The sequence below is a fragment of the Rhea pennata genome, chromosome 4, assembly GCF_028389875.1.
Source record: "Rhea pennata isolate bPtePen1 chromosome 4, bPtePen1.pri, whole genome shotgun sequence".
In the NCBI taxonomy this organism is placed as follows: Eukaryota; Metazoa; Chordata; class Aves; order Rheiformes; family Rheidae; genus Rhea; species Rhea pennata.
In genome coordinates, this window is record NC_084666.1 from 33,896,467 (window position 1) to 33,921,071 (window position 24,605).

A 24,605-nucleotide genomic window follows, 5' to 3' on the forward strand; every position below is an offset into this window, starting at 1 on the left:
GCATAATTTCCGTGCCTGGTTACCGCCCATGGCTGCCAGAATTGCTCACGCACTCTGCCAGTGCTCACGCACTTCTTCCTTGCACTGTTCAGCGGAGTACAATGCGAATTACCATCAGAGCTCGCACTCTGTCACCCCGAACAGGAGACGCATTTCTATCCCCAGCTTGATCAGATAATTTAGTCTTAAATGGCTTTATACCACGAACGCGAGTAAAGTCAGTGTAGTTATTTACAATCAGAAGAAAACGCCTTTTTTTACTGGAACGTGTGTTGTACGAGGGGGCCCCGATTCACCAGATCAGTTCCTCCTTAGGGCTGGGCAATGGCTCCCTGTCTCCTCCGCGCTGCTTTGGGGGAACGGCGGAGCCAGCCCCTGGCGGGCTCGTGCCGCCAGCGCGCAGCTCGCCCGTGCCGCGCCGCGCCGCGCCGCGGGCTGCCGGGGCGCCGCCGCCCCCATGCAGTGGCGGCACGTGCTGCTCTCGGGACGCGACACTCGCACAACTCCTGCCCCTCACCCCCGGCAAGCGCAGCTTCGCGAGAAGCTTTTTATAGCACCAAAGATCGGCTCCGCCTGTGGGTGTTCTCGCGCCAATCTCCTCACTCACGTTACTTTCCGAGTGCAGTGTTAAAGTAAGACGAAGGAGGAGGGAAGGGTCTAATTAACGTCTAATTAAAAGCGCACGTCTAATTGAAAGGCGGCATTAACCAGAAAAGCTAAAAATAGCCCCGAATGCTCTAAACCCCAGAGCCGCAGAGCGCAAACCCATCCACCTCTGTCCGGCGAGCGGCCGCGCCGCGCCGCGCCATGCCGTCCCTCGCGCGTGAATGAAGCAGCCGTACGTGAATGAGCGGGCCGGGCGCATGAATGGGGGGGCCGGGCCGGGCCGGGCGCATGAATGGGGCGGCCGGGCCGGGCGCATGAATGGGGCGGCGGCGGCGGCGGCGGCGGCGCGGGAGGCGCGGCGGCCGCGGGGGGGCGTCGTGGCGCCGCGGCGGCGCGCGCCAGCCGGGATCCCCCGGCCGCGCACGTGTCCGCGGCGGGGGCGGCTCGGTGTCACCTGGAGGCAGCGGTGGCGGCGGCGGCGGCGGGGCGGGACGGGGAGGGGAGGCGCGGCGGGAAGGCTATAAAAGTATCCCGCCGTGGCACATGCACACTTCGGGGAAACTTCCGAGCTGGAGCGGCGGCGGCCATGGGCGGAGCGCCCGCTCCCCGCGGCGTCGCCAGCCCCGGCCCGCCCTAGGGCAGGCAGAGCGGCGGCGGCGGGAGCCCCGCGGCCGGGCCCCCCGCCGGAGGGAGCCCCGCGGCCGGGCTCCGCCCTGGCATGCGGGGAGCGTGAGCGGCGGGGGCAGGAGGATGAGAGTGAACGGCAGTGAGCTGAACGGCTCCGACCTCCCGCGGGACCCGCCGGGCGAGGGCGCGCCGCGGCGCCCTCCCTGGGTCACCTCCACCCTGGCCGCTATCCTCATCTTCACCATCGTGGTGGACCTGCTGGGCAACCTCCTGGTGATCCTCTCCGTGTACCGGAACAAGAAGCTGCGGAACGCGGGTAAGGGCCGGCGGGGCCGCTCGGGGGTCCCCGCGGCTCCGCGGCGGCGGAGGGCGTGCTCGGGTGCTGGAGCGCCGCGTCCTCCCGTCCGCGGCGAGAACTTCGCCTGGGCTCCCAGCTCCAGGGCTGTGCCCTGCCCGGGCCACCGCGGGCTGGCGCTTACAGGTTGGGGCAGGGGGCACGGGCTTCATGCCATGCTAAATAGGTGGTCAAGCGGACAAGGGTATTTTTAGCAACTGCCGAATCGTGGTGCTATTTTTAGCTGTTGTTCAGTCCCACCAAGCAGAAAAGAAAGAAACCTGGTTTAGGAGTGAAATTAAACACGGTACTGGGCATGCTGCTGTGATACACAGCGTGTGCCTGTGCATGCTAGAGGCTATTCTGCAGATCAGTTTTCAGTTTTTCTCTGAGTTAAATAGAAACGTTTCCAACAATAAATTCTGTGGTTAGAGCTTCTAATTAAACAGAATATTAAATTTTAGCTGTTGCAGGATTGAGAATAAACAAAGACACTCCATTCATTTTTCTTTGTTCACTTCCTACTTGCTATTTAGGTCTTTGGTGAGATTGGAAACATCTGACAGAGAAACAGATTTAGGCACCTTCTAAAAAAATGTGCAATTTTGACAGGCTAGAATCTGTCATGGTCTATTGAGTAAATCCCTCTTAGTTTATGGATTATTGGTTCACCAGACAGGAACTTCTTCAGATTCATTCTGCTTTATCATGTCAGACCAGCTGCTGCGCACGTGTACCAAATCTGTGCACTCAAAACCCCATGCATCTTTCATTGAAAAAAACATGAGAGCATGTGAAGGAAGCTGCCTTGTTAATGAAAGCAGAACTCTGTTTTTTTTTTTTTTTTCCATTATAATTAGTAGATGTTGCTTTCATTTATTTTTCATGATTAGCTGTCAGATTCTTTGTTTTAGTGCCCCTAAACTTCAATAGTTAGTTGTTTAAAATTCATGAGAGAGGCAGCTCCAGCAAATGGTGCCATGGTTACCTTTCTAAGGTTAAGGCAGGTAATTCAAAAGGATTATGTTTTTCATTTCTATTCAGTCAGAGTAGAATGCTAACACACAGGATCAAAATGAAGGCAAACTGATTTTTTTTCTTATGTGATTGCCATGATCTAAAAAGCTATATTCTCCTCTCAGTTTCCTTGATAGAAATACTTTTATTAAGACCAGTAAGGTTATGTAGTGCATTTCCCCAGAATTCAAGTCACCTCTTGACCATCCTTATTCTATCACTTAAGATCTTTCTTTTCATCCTAGACTCTTTTGATGTGACTTTTATACAGAGGGAGGAAGGGTCCCTTCATATAAAGGAAGAGAATAGGCATATTACTGGGGTTACTCTAGGGGAAAAGGTGATATTCTCCTCCCCCTAGTTAATAAAAATACACTTCAGCTCTTCTGTGGGGAATTCATAATACAGACATTTCTGGTAACAAATTAGAACAAAATGTGGTGATTGGTGTCTGTTTTCTGGAAACATAACTGAATTACTGGGGTCTCTGTGTGCATATTTTCTCTACTGTAGATCTCACATAATCCCCACACATGCTCACTCTCTTTGCATTTCTCATTCTTACATTTTCCCTCACAGTGACTGTTAAGAACTGCAGCAAACTGGCAACAGTTACCTGCTACAGCTAGGAGAAAAGAGAATTCTTCTACACATAAGTTTGTTTTGACTGGAACATGATGTAGATACAACTCTACTCTCTGAAATCAGGAATTAATTAAAAGAGTAGGTACTTGGTTCATGATGGAAATAGCTTGCAGTTCATTTTGGAAAAAAATAGTAAAAGTTTTGAAGTTCTTAGGGAGGCAGATTAAGTCTTCTGTTCTCTACAGATGACTACAAATTTTTAGTACACAGATAAAAGGAAACTTTGGAAAGAAAATTCCAAGCCTCATAAAATGGTCTATTATACTATTTTTTACTAATTCAATGAAACTATGCCTATAAATAACTCTACTTAATGTGAGCGCAGCATTAAACTTGGCATTGAATTCAGAGGGATTATCCAGGTGAGTAAACTCTGAATGAATATTTAGAAGATCTTAGCCTCATATTATTCAATATGAGGAGGAAAAATTTCTAAATTTAGTTTTCATTAATTCGGGTTATTTAGGAAGAAATTATGTTGAAAATACTGACCTATACATACAATTAAATTATAATTTACTAATTGTAAAGACAGTTGCAACTTTTTACAGAGCTGTAATAGGAAAAACTTCTGATATTACAACAATTATATTAATAAAGTACTTTGCTGGCACATTTATTAAGGAAAAAAGACACAGGATGAAAATTCCACCGGAAAAGGTCAGGAAGGAACAGAAGATACCTCCTGAAGAAAATGTATCTCATTGAAGACTTCCTTGCAAAAGAGGACTAACAGAAATAAGGAATACTTAACATTTTACCAAAAAGGTGGATTTAGTGGGGGAAAATATCTTGCATCTCACACTTGCTCTTATTTAAGTATTTTTGGAAGATAACTACAAATCAAACCTGTGGACTACTTATGGTTAAAGTGCATTGGGGCATAGTAGGAAGGCCTAGACACCTTGTCAACAAGTGATATAACCTTCCTGACAGTCAGAAGGTTAGTAAAGACACTGATCAATGCAGAGGAGTCAGTATCTCAAAGAAGTTTGTCTCAGCAAGCGAGGAGTGTCTGATACTACAGACCCATTCATAGTCACAGGCGTGGCTTCAGTAGATGCTCTTCTAGACACAGAAGCCGATGATGCAACTGGTAGGATCCTCTTTTATTTAATGTACTTGACTTGTAATAAGTTTTGTAGTTATGGTCTATTTTTTTTAATGGTGACTTTATGATCTAACAGGCACCTGACACCAGTTCAGTCCTGATGCAAACTGCTGCAATTTAACGGTGGTCTACATGAAGACTGAATCTGGTTTATGATGTCTGTCATCCTTTAACTTTGAAAGAAATTTAAAGGGAAACATTCAAGGCATAAGGATTTTAATGCCCATATTTTGACAATATTTTTGTGCATCTTTAAAGTGATGCATTCTTTAATAACACATCTTTTAAAAGAAAGGTGTAAATCATCTTAACATGTTCCATTTTCCATTGCTAATATTCATAGAACAGAAATAATAACATAATTGAACAAAAGTTCCACTCTGAAAAGATAAAATTGTTAGCCTTAGGAAAGATGGATTAGAGAAATACTTGTACTTCTTGCAACATCAGGTGAAGTTTTTACTTGAAATGATCAACATTGGATTAGAGCATCTCAGGAGAAAGATCATTCAAAGTAATATTACATATAAATTCCTATCACTGCTGGTTAGTATCCTTATGCCTTTGTTGTTACCCACACCAAGAAAACAATGCATCAAGAACATGGTAGGGGAGCAGTTGTAAGTCTTTGTGTTGACTAAAGATTAGCTTATTGGTTTTTAAGTTAAAATGTCAGGGGAAGAGTCAACACAACTGCCATTTTGGTCACGGGGAGTTTTGGGTACTCAAGGATTGCAGGACTGAACCCTTCTTAATATCAGTGAAGAAAGCTGTCTTGAGCACTATTATCCTGCTTGTTCAACCTTTTGAAACTCTTCTCTTGGCCCAGTGCATTGCTTTTTCCTGACCACTTTATGCAGAGCTAGCACTGAGGTTCAAAGGTGCCCAACTACATCTCCAAGCCTATATGACAGAAGGGGCCACCAGCAGGCCAAAGGAGAGCCCCATCAGTCTCACCCTCATCTTCTGTGCCTGTCAGAAGGCTTCATCACACCTGACACAACTTGGGGACTGATGCCATGCTGGTAACTAGCACCTGCTGCCTCGGGGCAGAAAGCTGTATGGACCCACTTCTCAACTATCTCTGTTCTATGCTAGTCTCCTGCACATCTGGCTTTTTTGTACCTTTCCTGTTTCCCATATTCCTGACCTTTTATTGCTGCAACTCTTGGGTCTTTGTTATTAGTGAAGAAGCCAGATAGAGGTCTGACATTGCTGAGGTTCCAGGGCCCCAAGAACAGCAAGATACTATTAACTTCAGTAGGATGCATGCACGCCTAAATTTAAGAATGCATGTAGCTACTTTCATGAATGAGGCAGCGCTGAAAAAGGGAGAAAACAATGCTTATATGCTAAATCTGCCTCAGCTACACTAGAAATAAACAGTTCTGTAAAGACAGCTCTGGGTGCTCCAAAGAATGAGCTTGAAAGTAATCCCGTAAAAAGCAAAACCCATAAGATCAGTGAAGTCACTGATGGAAGAACTAAGAAGAACAGCTACTTAGTACCTTTTTTCCTTTTATGTCCAACATTTGTTAATAGTACAGTTTTAAAGAACTGGGGGATGGGATCTATCAGTGAGAACTCTTTCTAGGCTTTTCAGAATTGGCTGGTTTTTATTCATTAAAAATGATATTCTTTGAGCAGCATAAAAATCTGGTTGGTGAAGAGTGTTCCTTTTGGTGTATTTTCTAGAATAAAATTTTTTAAGATAGGATTGGAACCCTCTTAATAATCAGATTGAAGATGTCATCAGCCTTTTCAGAATGATTGTTCTTGATGATCTGTTTTGCTTTTTTGTTTTAAAACAATTTTAATAGAGTAATAAATATTATCCTGTGTCTAATAAATGAAACTCCTATTGTGGATTCAGACTTAACAGAAACATTGTTTTTATTACAGGTGAGCCTTGGATGATTTCTTGTCCAGAGAGAAAATGAGTCTCCTGACAAATATGTGACTCAAGGGAGATAACCTATAGAAGATCAAGTTGTAGCAGATAAAGTCAGGGTTCTGATGAAAGCTGAGATTTTGATGACAATGAACATTGATATTTCAGACATGAGTAACTTCAGGTATTTAAAATGGTAAGCCAAAGGGGAGGGGAAAATGTCTAGTGGATATATTGAACTTTGCCAACTGTTGAACAAAACTGAGCATAAAGATGCATAGTTTTAAATAAAGTTGTTCCTCAGACTGGTTTTGATGAATAATTTACTGAATCAATAGTTTATTTCAAAACTTGTTTAAATGGCACCGTCCTGTCAATGACCAACGATAGAGATGAACACTTCAAATAATACTGAATATTTTAGTAATATGTCTGTCAAACCCAACAATTCCCATTCCTTCTGAAAATTTCTGCATACTGAAGTTTTTACTGGCAGTGCTTGTAGTTTGCTTCTGCCAACAAACTTTGGTACTAATAGATTATACTATTTGCTATCGCTTAGATTATTTTTGGAGTTCTCCCTTCTCTCATTAAGATCTTTCTTATCATTTCAGGTCTTTTCACTAGCAATTTCCCCTAATCTGCTTTTCCTACTCCCATCCCTTTTCTACTTACTTCTTTTTGCTAGCCACTTTCCCACCCTGTTACAGCATAGACACTTCACATGTTTCTAGTATAAGACATCAGCAGCAAATCTAGTTTTCCATGACTGAAGTTTTACCAGCAACAGGAATCCAGTGTCCAACCTGTTTGTACAAGGAGGCATTTTTTCCTAGGGCAATAACAATTGTGCAATGTCAAGTCAGTACTGTGCATCGCAGTTTAGTTTTGCAACCTAAAAAGGGTGGCCACCCTTGCTGTTGGCAGTTTCCGACTCTAATGCCAGTAGAAGAAGCTGTCTCAGGTCCCAGATTAACCTTCCACTCCTGAGAAGTGATTGCCAGCCTCTTCAGGAAGACATGTGGTACTAACAGAATTATTTAGCATATAATAAACATGTATTTTGTTAATGTTTTAATGTTTAGTTATTCAACATTTGTTCATTATGTGTTTAACAAGTAGTTAAATAATGCTTGAGACTAGTAAAAAAAAAAAAAATGTATTAAAGAAGTGCTCCTTCAAAATTTAGCCCTTCTGAAGTCTGTAAAGATAGGCAGTATTACAATAGAGCAGGATCATCCAGGTTCCTACCTTACATGATTATCTCATCTTCTTCCCAGAGGAAGAGGATAGCTTATTCTCTTCATTTTATAAATGACCTAATTATAGTACTAGGTTGCGTAGTTACAGGTGCTTTTTGAAGAATAGTTACTATATTGTTGATGAGTATAAAAATGCAACTCTTACCTTACACAGTTACATACTTGAATTAAGCTTGGTTTTGTGTTGTGTGTGTGGATTTTCTTATTCCCTCTTCCTTTCCCTCCCTCCCTCCCCCCCCCCCCCAAAAAAAAATCATAGAGGACTCTTAATCCTTCACATTAGTAGGGTTCTAGGAAAATCCTTCAAGACTCCATTTGGACTCTTCAATTATCCTTGACTCCCAAGGTCTGTTGATAGCAGCTGTTAACAAGCACTGCCCTGAGTAACCACTGGAGTTTTTAATTCAAATACATTTTGAGCACCTGGCAAGGTACATGGATGGTCCCAGATAAAATAGATTTTATTTTTCTGTCCACATCCTTAAACATGCTATTTCAGCCACTTTTGCTGTGTCAATTGAGCAGCAAAGGTGATCCAGAAGATGAAGTCTGGTTATTTTTCTGTTTAGGCCCATAGAAAACAAATTCCTAATTTTGTCCAAGTGATAGTGAAATAGAACATCTGTATGCATCTTATCACTTTGGCTTTGTTTTTGGTGTGGACAGGCACCCCAGTAACTTTAAGGAAGGCCAGGTCAGCTGAACCTCAATGAGCCTGATGTGGCTATAGTGCAACTGTGCAATACTGTTTTAGTCAGCCAGGTGAGACATCTTGTCTGCCGACTCTGAAGCTATTGGCCAAGTGATGCATGGCTTTGAGTATGATTTTTCAACCATGAAGATCAGTATCTAGTCAGACCCTAGAAAAGTTTCACTGGAGTTTTTCATTATTTGGTTTTGGGAAAAATGTGTGAATATTCTTTTCCCGATGGTAGTAAATGTGGGTTTAATTTGATGCCTATCTTCTAGATCTAGTGACAAAAAAAGGCTTCCTATTTCTTAGTCTTAAAATTAAGGACATATTCCTTTCCCTGTCTGTGTTGGGGTGCAAAGAAATGCTTTTGTTCTCAGGATGAAAGAGTATTCTTACCCCAATACAGTTCAGGTATGGACAGCTTCATGTTAGAGATATTGAAAGGAAGGGACTTCTTTACATGAATTTTCCTCATTAACTACCACTATTTGACCCTTCAGTCAAACATCACAAATCACTCATGAAGTGATGATTTTCAATGATTTTTTTTCTAGCCTCTTTTAGTACTTCTCAGATATTATATATATTTATATTTATATTTTCTTGAGTAACAGTATCCATAGACTTAGTTTGGCATACTGGATATCATTGTTAAAAATTGAGTGACATATTATGAAGAATCAGTGTTTGCATAAATGTGAATGAACCAGTTATTTCAGTTGTATTCTTTGTTTTGAATGAAGAATTAATGGCCTATGAATAAAAAAATCCTAACAGTTTGTATTTTGCATTCATGTGTTCTGACTTAATTACAGTAATTATTTACAGTAAAGGTATGTGTTCACATTATTTTTGGCTGTGTAGTACTGGGATCTACCTTCTCTAAGTATTGTAATGCCATTATCTAGCATGCAAGTTCTAGGAAACTTCTAGTTATGACTTACTAAAGAAAGTCAGATTTTCTTTCCTCCACATTTCTATTACCCTCATGTTACATTTCCTAATCTTTACTGAATCTCTCTGTTGCTGAATCAGCTGTCACGTAGAAAAAAAGACTGACAAGGACCTTCTGGATCAAGTTCACTCTCCAGGTCTGATAGGCATTCATACAAGTTGTTTAAGAATCAATCTATGCCTTGATCTCTTTTTTTTTTCCTCTCTTTTTCTTCTCTTCCTTATTTCAGCTCCAGAAAGTTATTCTTATTGCTTAAACATACCACCACTGTCCTTTAGCATAAACTGCTGATCTTACTCATCTCCTGATTGAGTGAATAGTAAAAGTATCTTCTCTTATTTTGCTGGTTCAGCAAAGTTAAATATCAAACTCCTCTGTCTATTGACAAGATAATTTTTCCACTTCTGAGATTGGTGCTCTCCCTCTAGGAGTATTTCATCTCTAGAACATACTTTCCCTAAAAGCAAAATCTTGGTTATAGTAAAAGTTTTACTATTGATTTCACTAAGATCCAGGACAGTCTCCTCTAGTTTTTCATAGGTGTGACACACTTGCCTGATCATAAGGCTGCTATCCTGCTAACAGCCTTAAACCCAAACTGCTGTAGGCAGAGAGGTTTCTACCGCAACTTTCCTTCTTGTACCTGACCTCAACCCAAAATCCAAAGACATAGGTTATGTTTATCTCCATCTTTCCCTGTGGTAAGATGAAAGACCACCTTTAAATCTGTGTTATTCTGGACACCACCTTTAGACACCATATCTGGTGAAATCCCTGATGTTCCCACTACAGAGGAATTCATTACATACATTAAGAACTTTGATGTCAGAACCAGGATTATTTACAGTATGAGCACTGATTTCCTTGCAAAAAAGTTGACTGCAGGTGAGGGTCATTGTACTCTGAAAATACCTGTTGTGTATAACCTGAAGTGAGTGCGTGATCTGAAGTCGCTTATAATTTCGTGTACAGTAGCTATGCAAACTATTGAGTCTGCGAATCAGTATTTCAAGAACGCTCCTGGGTATAAAGAAAACAAAAGAACCATCTATTACTGCAATGCTGTCCTATCTAATTGTTTTGTTTTGTTTTTAATGAATGGATTTTTTTGTTACTTGGGTCAAGGAAAGTTTGCTTGCACTTGAGTTGTCTGGTCGGATAACATCATTTTATCTTTAATGTTATCTTTTTTCTTCTCTGCTTTCTAGAAACTCATAGTTCTATAATAAATAGAATAAATAAGCAGAATAACAAGCAATAGTATAATAAGTATAATAATATATGAGCACATAATATATAAAGCAGAATAATAATAAGCAGAATAAATTTAAGAATCGGGAGTGTGTTTCTATAGCCTCATTGCACAGATCATCTACTAGTTCTATTGCCAAATACAACACTATCGTATATATTTATGGGTGTTCTTTTTGAAGTTTCTTTTATCAGTCTGACTACCTCCCACCACTACCTTTTCAGCTCTCTTCTTGATTTTTTTTTCTTGTCTAATGAACTATACTGTTGGGAATCTCTGCAATGTCTCATAAACCCGTTTTATTCTCCTTCACTGATGATACAACACACTTCAACTCCTAAGCTATTGAAGATTTTCTTAGCACTGGCTGTGTCTTGATTTTGAGATGTAGAGGAGCACTGCTATTACACACACACGTTCATATTAAGGCATATATAAATCCTACAGTTCTTTGTTATGTTGCACAAAGTACTTGCAGCAAAGATTCTTCCAGTTTAAGGTATTTTTGACTTGCTTGAGAAATTTATGGATACAGATGCATTTAAAAACATTTTCTCTGATTATTTTGGTCTTTTTATGGAAAAATACTGCTCTCCTCTCCCTTTTTATTTTTTTTCCTCTAATAATGTATCCACTGGCAAATTGTAAGTCATTTTGATTTATTGCTTTATATACACTTGCTCTACAAATGAGGATATCTCATATGTGGGAGAACAATATTCAGCACGTCTGGCAGGGAGGAGGGACAGTAGTGTCTCCCCAGCTTTCCTGCACCTAGACACAGGTGGCAGGTTTAGTTCCTGGTATAAATCAGAACAGTCTCAATGTTTCTGTAATTCACGCTTATTTAACTGGCTCCCATAGGGAGCTTTGTATTGGTGAGTGCCACCAGAACACAGTTTTTGCTGGTCAAGCCCGTTCCAACTATCCCGCGTGTAACCGTTAAAGGTAGTAGAGCTGACGTAGTTATCTCCACCTGGCTGGGCAAGCCAGCTTTTCATCTACTCACTGTGCTGATAAGTACTGGGAAGACAAGAGATCCAAGTTCTGTGTCTCAGCATATATTAAATAGCTGAAGTAGAGCTCAAAATGTTTTCATATTTTCTTACGCTTTCCTGTAGCAAAGGTTTTCAAATGTTGCTTTTAGCAAATAAGCAGGCATTTCTTTTGCAGTTTCTCTTAGAGATCTATGCTCGCCCTACTCCAGTTCTTTCATCTCTCTTCCTGGTTCCCTTTTCTCTCGCCCATTCAACATACTGGGAATCTCTGCAGTGCTGGTAAGGTTGTTGACTGTGAACTTTCTGTTGATTGCTGGAAACTTGTCTTGATTTTCATTGCTTTTATGGCATAATACTTCCTGTATTTATAGACTGCCCCCTGCCACAGGAGTTTGCTTCTGCCTCATATAGCCACTTCTGTTCAATTATTTTTGGATGCTTCTAGGAATTTTTCCCCGTTCTGTTCATTACATCTGTACTTTTTCCTGGGACAAGCCACACCCACTAGGTGTTACTCTGAAGGTGACAGGAAGATGACCACTCTTGTGCTGGAGAATGACTTTGCACTGTGCTTGTTAAATTGCTTGCTCCTGTAGTAAATTAGGTGATTTTTCTTTTCCTTGCATTTATTTCCATTGAGGCTAGATCTGTCTGAAAGGCTGTTGCTTTAGTGTTGTTTTTGACTTGGACCTTTCCCTTATGGGATCCATTATGCATTCTGTGAAACTGTTTTTCATATGCTCTATGGGATATAAAATATGGGGTGTAGAACATGGGCTATAAAATACTGAGATGCTGCATTGTTCTTAGCAGCATTACAAATAATAGCAATACAAATAACTTTAAAAGTGTGTTCTGTGCTTATTTTGCAATTATTCCTGGTAAGAATTTCTAATGCATATTTAGTGACAATGTAGAGAAGACGGTACAGGTGCATAAAGCTTGCACTTGCACCTTGTTAATAGAGCTGGAAACATTCATTACCTAAAATGTGCCCTGAAGACGTGGCTGAATCTGACAAGTGTAAGTGAATTTTACATCTGAATGTAAAAAAAGAAGCAAATAAGCTAGGTGGAAGCAGCCTAATGGAGGTGGAATTTGCAGTCTACTTTTTGTGGATATCTGTTCTGTATTGGGGTACAGAACACTTGCCACAATACTGATGAATCCCTTCATTGTAAGTGCTTTTAGTGGGTCCTCCTGGTTTACTTTTCTCAAGCCATTGCTGTAACAAGGCAGGATGCTGCCAGAAGGCTGGCTGGAGTCAGGCTGCCTGAGCATGCTTTTCTTGTATGGAGAGAACTTGATAGACTACCACCAGAGCAGTGAATTGATTTCTAAGATATTTTGCTTATATTAGAAGCTTCACATTAGTTCCTGCCACCAGCAACTGATGTTAGAATCTTCAAGATTAATACTAATTGTAATTCTGGGGCGGGGGGGGGGGGCAGAGGGGAGGAAGGGGTTCTTAAGGCTGTGCTATTAACCTTTGAATTCACCCTACTTACGATTATTGCATTTCTAGAGGTATTCCTGAGTCTATTAACCAAAAAACATTTTTCTGAAATTCATGTTTTCTTAGGGAAGCTGTCAACTGTTATAAATGTAGAATGTGTGGGAATGCCCCTAACCCCTCAAACAATTTCAGACACTGCATAACTAGATTTACTTCAGTGACAGATGCATTTTTGCAGAGCGTGCCTAGTTTAGCATATTTAGGCTTAGCAACATATAAGCTCTACAGCTTCCGTGGCATTGCAGACCTTTCCAAGAAAAAGTATTAATAACTGTTCTTATTCTAGGCTCTTGCTTCCACTAAAGTCATCTCACCTCTGGAGGCTTTTTTAATTCCTTCACACCACATGAGCACAGACTCAGACTACATTATCTGTGGGAGACTTGTTATGTCTGTTAAATGAATAACTGTAATAATACATTAGATTCAGTCTCATTTTAAAGTTTGAGAGATAAGTTCTCTAAAAACAGTGTAAAATTCTACTTTTCTCTGAACTCCAGTCATTATATGTGATTTTTTTCAGTTCTGCAGTACTTTAGAGTTTATCGTTTTGGGTGTGTTGTCTGCTCCGAACATGGCAGACTGTGATCCCCTCTTCCACATTTGTGACCCAAAAAAGCTGTATCTCTATACAGACTCAGTTGTGTGAATTGTTGTATATATTCTGTGCACAGAATTACATATATTCGTATTTCACTTTCTGGTTTGATCTTACCCCTGCTGTTTTGAGTCATCTCTGAGTCTGTCAGTATGCAATTCAGATCTCCTCCTCCTTTTCTTAAAATTCTTTTTCTATAGCTTGTGAAATTCTGAAAATGTACCTTGCATGTTGCAAGAATAATTCAAAAAGAAAACACTAGAAATTTTATCCCGTATAGCTTTCCTTATAAATGCCATTTGTTCACAAAATTTTATTCAGATAATAGGTAGTATTTAGAAAGCACAGAACACGTTTAAACATTAGCTTGAAATGACCTCTGTAATTAGATTTGCTTTGATGATCACGTTCTGAGATAATTTCCTAGTTAAGTTTGTACAGCGGCTTTTGGATGAGATAACACAATGAAGATAAACATTAAAGATGTTGGGTTTTTTAGGGGGGGGATTGCTCTAAAAACATGCCATTTTGAGAGGCATCAATAAGATGGCAAAGCTAGTAGAGTTGATTAGACTATGATTCACCTGATCCACTGGGTTCTACTGCGGTACAGTCTTTTCAGCATAGGTAGAATTAAAAATTTTCTATTTCAGTGTCTCAGTTGACTAAGTCTAATATGTTGTCTGCCTTAGAAAATGCTGCTGTTTCTAATTTTCACATTTTGGAGAAAATTACTGAGAAAACTACTAAGAAGATTACTGAGAAAATTAATGGCAAAATAGCCCAGGGGACATTTCAGCTCTTTAAGTAATTTATCTCCATTTACCTTTCTTTTGACCTAGGTATGTCATGAAGATCGTTGTATTAAACATATCAGTTGATTCCTAGCAACACAAAGTTCAAAAGCCAGCGTGGATTCTTTTAGCCCTGTCAGCCACTTTGACCATATGATTTTGTTGACTTCTCTGCCTCATATTCCCAAGCTTCAGTAAAAATATAGCTTTTGGAAATTTCCACTATTTGTGACTTAAATGATTGTTCAGACAATGCCTAATATGCCCGAGAGTGCATTTTATCTCACTTATTGTTCCAGTGCCTCTTTATGAGACTTCTTGCAGGGCTGGCTCTAAATTCTACATTTCCTAGCTGAAATAATTGTTTCCATCACTTCCACTACCTTTACATAGCTTTATCTGCTGTTAAAATCAGAAACTTTACAGAAGATACTGGACTGTGATGAAAGCAGGACATGGGCTTCAGTTGCACTTTTTCTCCTTGCCAGGATTGCTCACATTAATGAAGTTAACATTATTTTAAGTGAACATATTTGAAATAAGTAACCAACCCCTCAGTTTGGGCAAAAGTGTACTGTACTGGTTGGAAAGCTTATAATGCTTCTTATTTACAGACAACTTTATCTGTTTTCTTGTGATGACTGTGTTCAGAAGACTGTAGGTTATCAGAGAAGAGCATGTCTAATACTCAGTCTAGATAAAGTGAAAGTGGTTATACAGGACTGATGGAGGAATCTTTGGAGTATGACAGAAAAGTTTTCTGCTTGTTGCAATCTGTAACTATAAAATTTGCCTCTGTTTTATACAAGAGGCTAGCAATTTGGAAACTCTTGTTTCTGGTGTCATAGATATTAGCAATGTTTTAAAAATAGCTAAACTGTCATAATACTAGGCTTTCACATGCTTTGATTCACATTTAGGTTTTTACAAGTGAACTTTGATATTTTCAAGTTCAAATTCTACTTGCAGAGATCAGATGTAGGAAGCATTAGAAATTAGGCTTGGCAAAGCAGGGTGGAGTAATACCTCATGGTGAGAGACACATTCTTCAGTAAGTTTTCAGAAATAAAGACCTTTCTAGGGTCAACTTACAGAATTTATTGAGCTCTACAAAATCTTTAAAGCTATCTCAGTAATCATATTTCTCCTAGTTATATTCTCTAGTGCCTGAAGTCAGTTCAGCTGACACCTCTTGATTTAAATGTGCAGTACTTAGTAGGAATAAAGAAATAAAACATCCTTGAGTACCCTTTTGCAACACTTGTAGTCTTAAAATATATGTTTGTGTGTGTATCTGATGAGCTCTTCTAGAGTCTTGAAAAACAATTGGAAAAATTTCAGAAATGTATCATCATAGTGATCCTTTACATGGCTCATCTGCCAAGCTGGAAACAGTAGAGCCATATGAGCTGTGTGAGTAACTTCTGGGAGTAGTGGATTGTCATCAACATCTGAATGGAACTAGACATTTGTCTTGTTAGCTTTCACAGAAATACCTGCTGACATTAGAGACCTATGGAAACTGAGAAATGTTTAGTTCCTTTCCAGGCTTCAGAAGAGAGAGTATATGACATTTTTTGCTCAGTTGTTCTTATCACCTTGCTATTTTCTGGCCCTTCTCTCTCAAACTTACCTATTCTAGTCTTTTCTTTCTCAGTTCCAAACTCCGTGTCTTAATCTTGAGGCTTCTCAGGCCTCTTTTCTCAGTAACCTTTGGACTCAATCTCCTCCTCCTTCCTACCTTTCTCAAGACTTCCCTATTTTGCTGTGCCTTGTTTCAGTTTGCTTGCACTGCAAATTCAAATGTACTGTTTTAAACTGTCTTTGTCCTTAGTTCTTTAGTTATTCCCAAGTCTTCAGTCCTAATTGTTTGCCGTCTGTCCCTTTCCAAACACTTCTGTAAACCACAACTGCTAACGCTGGAAGGCAAAGTGACTTGAGTGATTCAGTAACAGTGGGATATCTACACTGCTGCGATACCTTTACTTGCTTTTATGACTGCTGAGTACCTAGACGAGAACCTTTTAGGTGATCAAGTTAGAATATTAAAGACAATTGTTCTAGTTGGTAGTTACACAGGGGTTAGAGGCATTTGGAGCTGTTTTTCAGCTTGTCACTCCTTTAACATTGCGTTCTATTTTTAGCCTCAAAGAGATGAATGAAGCCAGCAGAAAAAATACATCATGCTTCTGTCTTATACTTTGCTAATAGCTGGGGAATCAATATTATAGTACCACATTTGTGTTTCATGAAACACATGAAACAATACTTAAAGAACACTCAAAATCGTCTTGGCCCAAACACTGCAAAACTTATTCGAGTAAAATTATCACTACGACACCAGAGAGTCTTGCTCATATAATGGTTGGGAAAATAAACCTATTTTGCTTTTAGATAAAATTTACAAAGTTTCTTTTATTTCCAGAATAGCTATGAAAAGCCAGCTGAAGCATGACTGTAATTCCCAACCCCATTACGAAGTTTATCCAGTTGTACCTTTTCATGTGATTTCACGAATTCCAATTTCACTGATGGGAACAAAAACAAAAATATTGGGATAAACAGCACCCTGGAAAGTCATATTTGGAGAGAAAAAAAAAACAGTTCTAGAAATAGCATGGAGTTACTCAGTTGCTTTGTGTATATGGCTTCATTCACTTTTTGGAACATTTAATTGGGACAATCAGGAAGGTTTAGCTCATAGTTGCCTTTAAATAGCATGTTCCTCTGAATGCTTAAAGAAAACTAATAATGTCATTGACTTTTTATGTTCTTCTCTCAAAATGTGTAGGGACACCTTTACGGTAAGAAATTCAGGTCTCTTAGTGTACAAGGAGCATACACCCGTAAAGTTGTTTATGCCCTTGTAAACAAGTTGAAATACCAGCCAAGTGTCACTATGTGTGTGTGAAAATTCTACTGACAGCTGCGGAGTTGTCACAGAATAAGGGCATGGCATAGCTTTAAAATCACTATAATGCTTGTTACTGTAATTGTGGTCTTTGCCACATAAACTGCTGACATCAAAACCTTCTAAAAAGTTCTGTTGTGCTGACACTGGTGTGTGTATTACCTTGATGTTAATTTTAACAGACAAGAGTGATTTTGACTTAAAAGTAATCATCGTAGAATTAACATTCTTTTTACATTAGAATATTAGTCTAAAACAAGCAGGCAAATGGCCTCTCTCTTAAAAAAGCAACAGCAAATCAAACAAACTCCAGGAAAATTCCTCTCCCTGAAGAAATTGCAGCTCCTAAATGGCAAAGCTGAGGTCACACAGAGCGAACCGCAAATCAAGCTGCTATTTTGACTCACAGATTTGTTAACTGAGCTGTAAACTATAAACAAATATTTTCTAAAAAACATGGCAGAAGTCCCTCCACTGATATTCTAAAATTGTTTGAAATAGGATAGATAATGTGTCAAAATGGCAGAAGGATCTGTCCAATGAAGTGTAAACCGCAGTGGACAGATTCATCTCTTTGCTAATGTTTGCACAGGCTTAGGGTCAGGATGGAAATGCTTTATGCATCTTCCTGCAAGCTTCTCAAATACGTTACAAAATTCAAAGGTGAACTGATACTAATGGATAGCAGGGAAGTGCTAAAGAACCAAGAATATTTATTTGAAATTCTCCTTCAGTTTTGGATTCATCCCAGAATGTCCCATACTTTAGAGATTCAAGGTTTGATCACATGGGGTCTGTACCAGCAGATGATTCTGTTGCAGGGGTAGTTCTCAGGTAGAGAGGGATAAAGTGGCCTGTGAGCAGTACTTTAATAGGTCCTAAAGTAATTGTCTAACAATGTGCAAACTTACACTACATATCCTTTTTTTTTTTTTTTTTTTTTTTTTTTTTTTTTTTTTTTTTTTTTGATTTTGCTTTTGAACTAAACGTAACAGGACATACTTGGATTTGGAGAAACAATATAACTCTTTCAAGTTCAAGCTAAATAAAGCCTTTCTTCTTTTCATAAGTTTTTTGATAATTACTTTTCTGTGTTGTGAGCTGGTTTTACTTAATTTTCAAAATGCTGTTTTAAATATCAGCAAAGTGATAAGCCCCCTCTCTTTTTAAATATATTATGTGTGTGTGCATATATATATATATATATATATAAATATTCATATATATCTATATATTCATATCCAAATCTATTTATTCATGACAATGTTTCCTGAATCGTAGAAGGACAGATTCTGTTGACTAATGAAGGATCTGAATTCTAGAATCAAATGTCCTTTACTTATATTAGAAGTAAAAACACCCAGGTTGATCCTCTAACCCTTGCTTAAATGTACTGTAAACAGTGATTAATGGCTACTTGTATAAATGGATGTTTACAGTTTTAGAATTTCAGAGACTGTCAAGAGGATATATCAATTCTTAATTCACTGACTAGACTGAAAATCTCTTTAATAAACAAGAAAGAAGTTATGTGGAGAACTATTGATCAAAACGTTTAGAAATTCGTTATGAAATAAACAGAAAATTAGAATATTAAGTACTAAAATAATACTCTACCATGTGAAAAATGATGCTAAGCATGCAGGCTTAGTATGCTCAGTTACGTGAAAAGGTGCTTAAAGTTTCTTAATAGTCTTTAATCGTATTCCCTGCAGAGCTCACAGCAGTTACTAATAACACAATACATTTAATCCTGTTTATGTATATAGATATAGGTATGTCTATATCTCTATAGATATATGTAGGTACTTTAGAAACTCAAAACTTTAGCAGATAAGAAAAAAACTTACTTTTTCTAGCACTAAGTTTTTCATTTATGACTTACTTAATTTTTCTTCAGTGTCAAACTCATAGAAAGTGAAAACCTTTCTTCTCATGAGCTTTATCCAAAACTTAAGTAAACTTAAGTAAATTCATAGAAAAACTTAAGTAAATTCATAGAAGTTATCCCTCTGACTTCAGTATTTCGAGTGTATTCACAATACATTTTTCTAAATTGTCTACATATTGGGATATTCAGAAATTTTCTTTCATTTTTATGAAAGTCTTTTCATTTTTATGAAAGTCTTTATAAAGTCTTATTATCTGCTAATTCTTCATCATTATGAATATCTCACGTTCTGACTAAGATTTCATGAATGTTAACATAACTTGACAGCCTCCTCTTTCATTCTGGAAAACATTTTGTCAGCACTTCTAATTGCATTTCTCAGGTGAATCAATAAATTTCCTGCACAAAGCACATAGTCTATATTAAAATATTCAAGAAATATGTCCCTCTTGACATTTCACTTTTTTTCTTGCACTTATACAAGCCAAGATCTAAATTAATTTATATCATTCAGATAATGATCTAAACTTGTTACAGGATAACTCTCAATATTGAAGAACCTTTTACCACAATAGAATCTACAGCTGTTGAACTCTCTAATCACTAAGCTAGTGAGTGGGGAAAAAAAAAAAAAGTTGTATCCCTTTCCATATTGTTTCCATATAGGTATCGGTCCTGAGGATGCTAGAACTCAAGGGTCCTCCAGCAATGTAGATCTTTTCAGATCTTGATGGAGTTTGGGTATGAGCAAAAATCATGTTGGTTGGCCCTACCAATATTAAACTTTGAAGGTAGAAGTAGAAAGTAGAGTCCTACAAAAAAACCTTGTTACATCATGCTAAGTTTAGTCACCTCTGGAGCTAACAAGTTGTTGAAAGAAGGGTCTGCGACACCTGCGTTTGGAGGTCAGGTGTGTAGAGTGTAAACATCAGTCAATGAAGCTATTTTGTACATCTTCTCAGGATTCTGGTCACTGATTCTTTCTTATTTCTTCTGGGAAGCTGAACTAGTTCGTCTGTGTCAAATGCCAGGGGAATTTCAAGTTGTGCCAATAGTGTGTGGTACAGTTCTTTAATCCATTAATTAATGTTCTTTGTGCACAAACAAGGAATGTCTGTCTCTTCCCTGAGGGAATCTCCACAAAAGGAAAGAGGAAGTCAGAGCGTCTTGCTGATAATATATGAAACACAATGAATGAAGGAAAAATCTGTTGAAGGGGAAAAATGAGTGTTGAAGAGGAAAAAATGATGTTGAATGCTCACTTGTTTCAGTGTATGTGTTTGCCAAGGAAGAACTGCCCAAAACTGGAGAGAGGAACATATGTTGGTATTTTGCAAACAGTGCTTACCCTAACACTGAAGACTCCAGAAATCCTGTTCTTTCTCACACTAATCTGGCTTCTCTTACGACTTCTGCAGCAGTTTGTTCAGATGGCACATTTTCAATGCACAGATCCAGCTATTGCAGTTCAACTGTTTTTAATGACCTAAACAAAATAATTTTCAGAGGAAATCCCTACAGGACACAGGGAAAAGCATGCAGCCTAGAATATCATTGTCTGCTGTTTTGTGCATTGTATTTTTGTGTTTTATAGCTGGATATCCCCCAAATTTATCTTCAAATGAGTAGCACTACTGCATGGAAATTCCTAAAGTAACCTGATTTAGAAGGTGGACTCTGTGATGTTCCCCTAAAGAAGCACGTCTTTTTTTTTGACAGAGACAAAAGGCAGAATTTGGACAGAAATCAGACATAGGAATGATTTAGCTGACATCACACTGATTTTGGTTCCTAGTCTAATGACTTCTAGAGCTTTGTCTCCTTTGGAGTAACCACAAAACAGAGTCTTTCTCAGCCGGAAAAACATGTTATCAGCTCTTTGCAGATGCAAACAAAGTGCACAGGGACTATAATCTTTGGGTTTGGGGGCTTTTTGTGTGTGGGTATGTATCTAATATGACACATATCTGTTAAAAATTAGATAATTAATGAGATTTTTAAGTTTTAGTGTTCAAACATAAACCCTCTCAATAATATCAGAGAACATCTTCAACCTTTTTTATCTTTACTTGGTCTTAGTCCAAATCTGCGCTAATCATAAAGGAAGTTAACTGTACCTGATTTACATTTTATCAAACTGAAAGTTAAGTCAATAAAGACTGTAGTAACAGACTCATCTATTTCAGTGTACAGCTATGTCTCTTTATGTTATATGGCTAGAACTACTCCATTTTTTTGACATATTCACATGCATAACTGTCTTAAACCAAGCTTTTCTGCTTACTGTAATTTTTTTGCTGAAACTTAGTCTTCAGTGGAGTACATAATATGCAGTTGTCCACAAGATACATTGCTTCATGAAACCATTGAAGATAATGTTATAAATCTTTTTAGGACAATTTTTCATATCACTGATTACTATTTCACTAACATAATTAAATCACATAACACTCCACTACTTTACATAGCTTTTTATAATAATGGCAAACAGGTTATTGCAAACAATGTTGCAAATAAAAAGTAAATCCTGCCCCACACAATGTAAGTACAATGCTATAAACTCATCCCAGATTTACAAATAACAGAACTAGTTTAAGAAGAGGTAAGGTGCAAAGTATGTTTTAATTGAAGATTTGTTGGCAAATCAAACATTTGTTCCGGCACTAAGTATGTTTTAATAGTTCTATAATTTGGTAATGATTAAGTATAAATGATACTATAAAACATCTTGTTGCATAAGAACAACCAGAACATCATGAACAGTATGGCAGTGGAAAGATACACTGATATATGTATCTTTCATTAATGTTTGGTTCTATAAATAATATTAATTACTTATATTATTGTCTTATCTGGAGTATTATTTCATCTAATGAAATGACAATCCTACATTGAAAGTTCCTTGAAATCTCATTTTTAATTTCCAATTGTGCAAACAGTATTTCAGCAGTTAAAATTTGCATGGAGAGATTACAGAATTTCTTTACTGGTTCTAAATGATACTGCACAGGAAAATGCAATTATCCAATCCAAATGCTCATCCCTAATTCCAGAGTAAACATGAGTGTGAAGCTTCCCAGGCTATCCTTCCAGAAGACTGAATCTTAGCTAGCTGCCCATTTGGGAAGATCTTAGTATTTTTACATGGAGTTTCTCAAGAGTCATCTTAGTAAGTGCACACAGTCATAATTTCTTTAGCATTTACTCTGTGACAAGAGTTTTTACCATACAATCAGAAGAAGCCGCCCATGTATCTGATACATAATACTTCCCTGGTTAGCTTAGGAGACTAACCTGAGACTAACTCATTGAGACAGTGAAAAGGAAGGAGAGGGGAAATAGGGACATGGATATGAGGTCAAGGCCTGAAAGACAGGAAGAACATCAAGTGATATGAAGTAATTCTTGGTAAATTGAATTAGCTCTCTCACACACGTCAGGTATTTAAGGCCTGCAAACAGACGGTTACTAAAAAGCAGCTGACTTTCTGTAAAATCTACCCTGAGGGAACTGGTTTGTGTGTTCTTATTGTAACAGCCTGTCAGTGGTTTCCTGGCTTATCCAACTGCATTAGCAGTGAAAGGACTGCCTGATGTTCAGAATGAGAAATGATCTACTAAAAGAAAGGTCAAAATAAGTTATCTCTATGGGGCTGAACTTCATTGCAAGCACGCATTTATACTGCCCCCATCATGAATTGAGCTTCTGTGTAGTATAACCTGCACATGCACAAAAAATGGAGATCCCTATTAAAAGAATTGTAATCAAGTAGTTATGAATGGGATTCATGCAATTGCTTATTATTTAAGCTCTAATCACAGCAGTATTCTCAAATTCTCTACTTATCAATCATTCTAAATGTGTGTCACAGGTATAATTTGTATTAGAGCTAGTTAAGAGATGAGGCAGAGTGAAAGCACATTTTGTATACATATACATATATATATGTACATACATATATATTCTATGAATATCGTATACATGTGAAGTATATTTACTTGTTATATGACATTTTCATATTGCCTTGCAATAATCATTTCATTTTTAATTAACATCTACATATCTTTGGCTGCAGATGTTTGGATTGTCTACTCTTTCAATATGGGCAATCCTACGGAAATATCTGTCTTCAAATCTAATTTCAAATGGACTCTTATGGATTTTCTCAAGCTGTTCTTTTCACTTCGGTGTATCATTCCATGTACAGAATGAAAATTCAGAGCCATCTGCCCCATTGAGTTAATGTATGCTAAGTTCTTACACTGAATTGTCAATTTTGCAGTAGATCTTAACAGCACTGGCATTCCCCACATTTTGTTGTGTGACAGTGGAGTGTCTGTGCTATCACAGAGTTTGGTAGTTTTCTACTTATTCTATTTTAAATCAAACAAATGATCCTTAACTGATGTAAATGTTCTCAGTTTCTAGAGTTGTGACAATCAGCTGTAGCTGATGTTACACACCCCCGTGTAATGATACTTGCCTATTTAAATTCAATTTTAAGACATAGGAGGCTATGACATTTTTGTTCTGTAAGACATCTCCTCATTCAAGCCAAAACAGAATCTGACTGGATGCTAGAAGGCAGGTTAAGTGACCTCCCTACAAAAGGACTTTATTTCAGGCATTTGCATATAATGTCATTTGGAAGTCCTTACGCACTTTTAGTGTGCTTTATACTGTTACAGAGGCTTCAGAAAAGACATTGCGTTTGGCCAAAGAGTCCACTAGACATTTGTTTAGAGTTGTAAGCTGTGTGGGGTGGGTAGGATTCTTTTTTTTATTATTTTTATTATATGCAGTAGGATATGCATATAATGTAGTGCTAGAGGGAGAAAAATAAGTTGCTTACCAGTAACTGCAGCTCTGCAATGTGTGTTATCCACATGCAGACTGCATCAATTTCTACTCTCTCCATCTCCTTACAAAAGTCCCTGACACGCTAGCACTTTGCAGTTAAGAACTGGGAGGACGAAATCAAGTACTAGCCTCTCAACTCCAGCTGTGGAATGGAGAGAACAGCAGGATGTTTGAGCTCTATAGGAATTTTCTTAAGATAAGCTTTCCAGCAGAAGGGTGCAAGGTGTATGGACTTTCTGCACAGGTGCATACATGGAGTTAGGAAGACCTGTAATTACTAGTGAGTATCTTTTTCTCTCCTTGAGATGGCAGATGAGTTGAGGGTACTATTGACTGGGGAACAGTCCGTTATGTCCATTTCAGGAAAATCTGGTTGGGTCAGTAAATCTGTACATTTTGATGAAGACTATTTTTAGGAACTTGGCTCCTGCTCTCTCTTAAATACAGTCACCTCACTGGGGACTCAGGTGAAGTTTTGTTTTGTTTTTTTTCTTTTTTTCACATGACCTTTTTGCACAAGTGAAGAAGAGGGAAGGTGGTCACCATTTTTTTTCTTTCAGACACTATTCCTTTTTGTGTAGTTCCATTTCAATATGAACATTTTAAGGATGTGAATGCCCCAGTCACGCAAAGCTTACCCCGA

The 24,605-nt window shown here is 38.5% G+C and overlaps 1 protein-coding gene across 1 annotated transcript in view; it reads left to right on the forward strand.

Moving 5' to 3' along the window:
- The first annotated feature begins 1,356 nt into the window (after positions 1 to 1,356).
- The window catches only part of MTNR1A (melatonin receptor 1A), a 55,267-nt gene continuing 32,018 nt past the window's right edge, over positions 1,357 to 24,605 (forward strand). The window contains exon 1 of the mRNA XM_062574656.1: positions 1,357 to 1,549. Within this exon, the coding sequence (XP_062430640.1) occupies positions 1,357 to 1,549 (193 nt within the window). The remainder of the gene's footprint in view (positions 1,550 to 24,605) is intronic.